Source organism: Macrobrachium nipponense, chromosome 1 (genome assembly GCF_015104395.2).
Source record: "Macrobrachium nipponense isolate FS-2020 chromosome 1, ASM1510439v2, whole genome shotgun sequence".
Lineage (NCBI taxonomy): Eukaryota > Metazoa > Arthropoda > Malacostraca > Decapoda > Palaemonidae > Macrobrachium > Macrobrachium nipponense.
The window spans coordinates 203,333,616-203,340,609 of record NC_087200.1 but is presented as its reverse complement, the minus strand read 5'-3'; the positions used below and the strand labels follow the sequence as shown (position 1 = coordinate 203,340,609).

At 37.7% G+C, this 6,994-nt stretch overlaps 1 protein-coding gene across 1 annotated transcript in view; it reads left to right on the top strand.

Annotated features, from left to right (window-relative positions):
- The first annotated feature begins 338 nt into the window (after nucleotides 1-338).
- Nucleotides 339-6,994, top strand: part of LOC135219066 (uncharacterized) — a 155,253-nt gene continuing 148,597 nt past the window's right edge. The window contains exon 1 of the mRNA XM_064255496.1: nucleotides 339-691. Coding sequence (XP_064111566.1) covers nucleotides 339-691 — 353 coding nt within the window. The remainder of the gene's footprint in view (nucleotides 692-6,994) is intronic.

The window sequence follows — 6,994 nt, the reverse complement described above, 5'->3', positions numbered from 1 at the left end:
TCAGTGACAACTCACCACAGTCGCTTTCCACAGACACTCGTGGGCTCGGCATAGGTTATAAACAATGGAAACCTACGGGAAACCACATACCTGCCACTCTGTGGCACAGCAAAGTGGCCCATGTACTTGTGACCTTACAGTCATCGAATCAGGCAATGCAGCGGTCAGACTTTTTTGCCCTCACCCACAGCGGCGAGCTGTCCGTGAGCAATTATTTCTAATGGTGCATTCAAAAAGCCATGGATTGCCATTTTTAATGTCATAATTGCAGGCAGTGCCTAGATGAATAAATGATATTATGCAAAATACTGGTAGGTCTTAGTGATCCTGGGTTAAAAATGCATGTGTTTCAAGTGTGTGATACATTTAAAAGTGTGGATGCCCTTGAGGCTTTGTATTGTACTTTTGTAGCTGTACGCCAAGAGGATGAAAGTGTCAAGAAACCCGGAGGGGAAGACACAGCCAGCGGTACTGGCAGAGATGCTGTGGTGCAAGTTACTACCAAGGGTGTTGTGGTAGTCGGGTGGTGGCAGCACATGAGGTGTGGCACCTTCGCAAACGCCGTAGTAGTGACGGTGGTGGTAGTGGAAGCCTCCACTACTTGTGTTGTGACTGGAGCAGTCAGATGCATTAGTAAAAACTGCAGCACTGGAGTTCCCACTAGACCCAGAGAACACCATACCATCAAGAGGTCTGAGGGCTCCTTGTCAAACCTCAAAAAGGGATAATTAGATCAGTGGAGGGAGCCACTGTCACTCTGAGGGAAAACCAGCTCCCTTTGAGCAACCTAAGGCCTTTGTATCAATGGCATCATGAATCCTCATCTCCTCCCCATCCTGCCCGCTCGATGACTCGGACAAAGAGGAAGAGGAGGAGGCCTCCTCCAAGGAAGAGGGATCAGGGCAGGGAAGCTCATAGGGCAGCAGCAACAAAGATGAAGGGTCTGGCACTGAGGGACGCAAACCGTTGAACAGCATCCTGGTGCCCTTCCTCTGGTAATGTTTTCTCCTGGCAAACCTCACCCATTGCACAGAGGACCATGAAACACATTAACTACAAGTTAGGTCCGGGCTGCAATCCTGCCCCCTGCAAGATATGCAGAAGGCATGTGGATTGACATCCAAAGACTATCTTCAATTATTGCATCTCTTGCCTCCAACCCCAGGGCACACGTGCTTGGGGAGGGAGGCTTTAGACGCTGGCTCATTAAAATCATGGGTTTGTATGTTACAATTTATCAGTAACAACAGCAAATATACACAATGCACTGAATGACACAATAGAAAAAGGCACAGTCTCACCAAATACACAGTAGGGGAAAAAAGCTAGCAACAGTAGAGCAGAGAGCGATGTAACACACGTCTGAACTCAATGACGGCCGAAAGCATAGTAGATTACTTATCCCTGGTTGAGAGGGGCTTCCTCTCTACCCGGGTGGTAGTTCAACTACCAAACTACCTTGCTATAAAAGTTTAGCGGCCATTTCCAGCTTCGCTGATGGTAATTCCTAACGTAAAGGACCAATGGTTTGTATACCATGTAGGAACAAATAAGACAGCCAGAGAAATACCAAGGGAAGATGGCAATTTTACATGTTTTGTGGATCTTGTGAAATCATTTGACAAGTCTTCAGTTTAGCCTTATGACTCTCAATGGTCTACTTAAACTACCTAGTTACAATTCAACAGCAAGAGGGGCAATTAGATGGGGATGGAAAATGCACCAAGTAGTATTAGAAAGACACACTACGCTACTTAAGCTGAAGTATCATTACACAAGATCTAGAGAAGAAAGTTTAGTAGTAGTATTTTGGAAGATTTTCAGATATAGGTTTATGTCCATCAAGGATCAGCACCAAATTCTTTGTTATTCATCACTGTAATGAGCAAAGCTACAAAGAGAGTTCAAAAAGAGTCTCCCCTAAGAACTATATACAAATGACCTTATGGTAACCGGAGAATTGGAGGAAGGCATATAAATGTTCAGAGATTAACAATTGAAATAGAGATGAGAGGATTGAGTAAGTATGAAAATGGATAATTAGATACCTTAGACATATGGGGATGAGATAAGTATTATGTATCAAATAACATATGGTGCCAAGAGGTGCGCAGGACTGCAAATTGGAGATATTTTTCATGTCCAAAAGTGCTCAAGCAACAAACTTGGAGAGAAACTGATGTGGTTGAATGGCTGGCCTTGGAAGAGATAGAACATTTTTGCTACCTTCAGCAACCCTGAGCACACACTTGACTGGGAGGCAGTTATTGAGAAGACAGTCAGATAGAACAAAAGAAAAAAAACATTTAGAAAGAAACTGCTGCTCTATTAGTAAACAAGACTGAAACAAAAATTATCACACATGTAAAACCGAAACAAAAATTATCACACATGTAAAACCTGTACTATTCTGTGCAGCCGTAATATGGGAACTACCCAAGGCGATGGAAGAGTCTAGGAAAGTGCAACTACAAAATGCTAAGATTCACAGCTGAAGTGCAGTGGGAGGATCACATACATAAAATTGGTAGAGAACTGATGTCCAGCCATTGGAAAATAAAGATAAAAGACAATTTGGACATGTAATGAGACAGCACTGAGGAATAAGAATCTGAATAGTAGTAGACATATGAAATTAGCCAGATGGAGACCTAACAGAAGACCATGAACATAATATAAAATAAGTCAGTATAAAGGCCTTGACCAAATAGGAATTCATACACAACATACTAAGGATGAATAACAGTAGATAACTCATTTCACATCAAACTATATTACGTGAAAACCTGATATAAAGAGTCAATCAAGATGGTGATGAAACCATCAAGAAATATTGTTTCTGAACTTTTACTTGAATCACATTTGCCCTTCCCTTTGAGTAACATCCAAAATATCTGTTCTGTTTATGACATACTTTTCCCTGCTTCCTAGCTTTCTCCCACATAGGTTGAACCACTACTTGGTCTGATTTTGCAGCTTACGTATGACAAAATTCCTGCACACCACTCCTTTAAGTGTAGACATTGGACTTCATATGCTGGCTGAACTAATGCAGGTGTCGAAGTCTGCCTATCAACAAGTCATGAGCTGCTTTACTCATCTACACAATAATGTGCTGTACATTTTAGCCGACACGTGTAATTGTACTCTATTAATGATGCTGTCGTTAAAACATTCATTAAATAAAATTTAAATATTTATGTGGAACTCTGAGAGAACAAGAAGCACTATAATACAAATTGTACAAAAAACCTACTATACTATGCAATACTATGCACCATTGCAAGTTCAATCAACTGTAAAGTAATGATGGGAGGTTTCTATAATGTGAGTACTTTTACACAAAAAAATTGTCATTTTAATCAAATAAATAATGAACCATTTAATAGTATAAGTAATGTTAAAAAATACATCTTCAGTAAAAGCCTAAGCCATTTATTTAAACATTACAGTATAGACCTAATGTTTACAACATTCTAACTGGTGTTGCCTGACATTAAAACTAAACCAATGGGAACAGTAATGAAGAAAGTAATTAATAGCCCCAATCTGCATGTCTGAACACAAATGGGAAAAATATACATATATATCTACAAAGTTTTCAGTATAAAAGTTAAAGTGTTTTGACAACCCTCTGCATCAAAATATATCTATACAAAAACTAATTTTTTGACTTTGAGGGTCCACCCATATCATGTAACTGTGCTCTGAGCTCCTTCAACTCCAAATCGGGGATGTAACGTACCTGAAAATAAGAACTTTTTAAAAGAGAATCTAAATTAAAATTACAAGAAAATGCTCCAAAACTTAAAAGAATATAAGTATGAGAATTTCAAAATCACTGAATTAATTCTAAATTACAGATCGAAGGCCCTGCATATACAAGTATGCATGAATTAGCATTTCTTGATAAACCCCATCTAATATACATTTTTAAAGAAGATACAAAGGTACAATTTCTTATACTGTATATGTCTGCTTATAATCTTATACCATATATTTCTGCTTATAAGACGACCTTCAAATCCTAAAATTCACCCCTAAAAATTGGGGGTTGTCTTATACTACAATCTAAGATTCAAGCCTTGAATTCTAAGTTGTGTATCGGTAGGCTAGCCTCAGCACTATAGCCTAACCACCAACATGCATGAAGATTCACATTATGAAATAAATTGATAATAAAGTCAATAAAACCATTTTTCCCTTATATATTACTTAGCATATCTTCATAACAAATACCCTATTTGAGGAATAATTCTAAATCAATGAAACAAACCTTTATCTATGTGATCCCAGCTGAGAAAATTTAAACATCGAATTACAGTTGCGCTCACAGCAACCTTTATCTTTCGGTAACCTTATAGAAATTTCAATGGTAGTCTAATTATGATAGTAATAACATTTAGGATAACAATATTAATTTTTCATTACAAGCTTCTCATACATATCACAAGAATGATCACATGTACCACCATCATTGGGATTCTAGTCTGGTTCTGGCCAGTCGACTTCAACTTCGACTTCGACTTCGACTTTGACTTTGACTTCGTCGTTGATATCATACAAATCATCTTTGGTACCATCCACAGCATTTTTTAAATGATTGTATGACACTTCCTATTTTCACGTTCGCCCATGCTTTTATAACAAAAACACAGCAAACAAACTGTTTAGAACAATTCAGTCTTATGAACGATAGCGTACGATAATTATCATTCACTATTGTACTGTTATTAGCGATGTTTGAGAATGGTGACAAAATGTAAATAAAACAATGGTTTCCCTTTTAGGCAACGTCTGTATGAAAAACAGAATACATAATCGGCTTTTTAAACCCAGCTTTGATAATTTACGAAAGGAATGTATCTCTGAATTAAGTTCCATTTGGCAACTAAGGACAGTGATGATATTGGTAAAATGTGATCAACTGATTATTTTAAGACTAAACAAAACTAGAATGCAAATGGCGCATCATCGCTCTGTTCATTGTAATGTGATAACATTGTAATATGATAATATACATGCAATATGATCATAGCAAAACAAGTATTATTAAAATTATTGCTCTCAATACAACTATTATTTGACTTTTGCAAGCAGATATCTATTAATGTAACACATCTCTCTCTCTCTCTCTCTCTCTCTCTCTCTCTCTCTCTCTCTCTCTCTCTCTCTCTCTCTCTCTCTCTCTCTCTCTCCATCCTCCACTAAAAGAATTCTGGTGTTGATATAAACTGAATTGAGAAACAGCCGATTGCTGACGTCATTTACCATAACTGTCAAGCATTTATTAAGAGCTCTGTTAAAATTGTCAAGTTGTTAAACCCGTCAATTCTCATGGTGGCTTCCATAAGTAAAAAATAAATACATTTCTGTTTATCCCTCATGCAGTGGAGATCTCATGAGAGAATACTAGTAAATTATATCTGCAAGTTATAGCTGAGGCAGAATAAAACGTGTAACGGCCAGGTGAAAGTAATGTTCGGAACTGGAGAAAGAAATCGCACCTCATGCTTATACAATGAAGTAATATGTGCACGTTTTCAACCAAACTTCGTTATTTATGATTAAAATGTATCTCCTAATTATGTCTCTTCTAACAAATAATTGCAATGAAGATATTGATAATACACATATCAGCTGAGATTTTGAGAATGTAAACAATATCAAATGCAAATTATGTACATGACAATATTTATAGTCTAATACAGTAACAACATGATGATAGTAACACTGTAATTTGATACAAGCAAAACAACTTTTATTTAAGTCATCGATATTATAAATTTAGTTGTACGTACTGTTCAGTTCTTGCAAATATAATCACTTTTCTCCAAAAAACATTTCGGTTTTTGTAATTTAGAAGTCATCCTTATACTACAGATATGTTGTAAGTTCATGAAAATTTGCCATAATTTTTTACCTCATCTTATCAAAAAGCTCATCTTATACATGGAAATATATGGTATAATCATGATTATATATATATCAGTTTAGTAGTTATTTCATTTATACTGTTGTTATTATTTTTTCTGCATTGTCGAAATATGGTGGATGTCCAATGTTTAGGCAGTACTATATGGTTGATTTTAGGTGTACAGTGGTTCCCTGCATTCTTGCAAGGGATACGTACCAGACCACCCCCGTGAATAATAGTAGAACCAGCGAATAGTTGGAACCCCTATAAAAATGCTTAAAAATGATATTGTTAAGATACAATAAAGTTTGTTCATACTTACCTGGCAGATATATATATAGCTGTATTCTCTGAAGTCCGACAGAATTTCTAAAAAACTTACGACACACGTAGTGGGAGTAGGGTGGTTAGTACCCATTCCCGCCGCTGGGAGGCGGGTATCAGGAACCATTCCCATTTTCTATCAGATTTCTATCTCCACTGTCTCCTGAGGGGAGGTGGGTGGGTACTTAAAATATATATATCTGCCAGGTAAGTATGAACAAACTTTATTGTATCTTAACAATATCATTTTGTTCATGAAACTTACCTGTCAGATATATATATAGCTGAATCCCACCTTTGGCGGTGGGAGAGACAGAAAAAGATTTAGGAAACATATATATGTAGATGATTGACATCTTGGTTCCTTACCTGTTAGCATAGCTGACTTCGTGATTACTGTCACCCAAGCCTGCATCTGCTTCACTAGAGTTACCAACAAGGTAGAGACCTGTGTAGTTGGTGCGCTCTAGATGATCTGCCAACGGGGACGAGACCACAATGTGACTAGACCATGACCATACTCAAGAGGACAACGAGGCAAAACCACCACCTAAGTTAGCCTAACCAAATACTCCCATATACCAAAGGCTAAAAGAAGGGAAGACCGCATTCGGCGGCCGACCCTACAACCATAAACATTACGAACATTAAAAACTCACCTACCCTTTTCTATGGGAAAGGATGAGTGCTACCTCCTGCCCCCAAGAGTAGTGTCTGCGGCGACGTATGGTCCAAGAGAGTAACAGTTCTCAT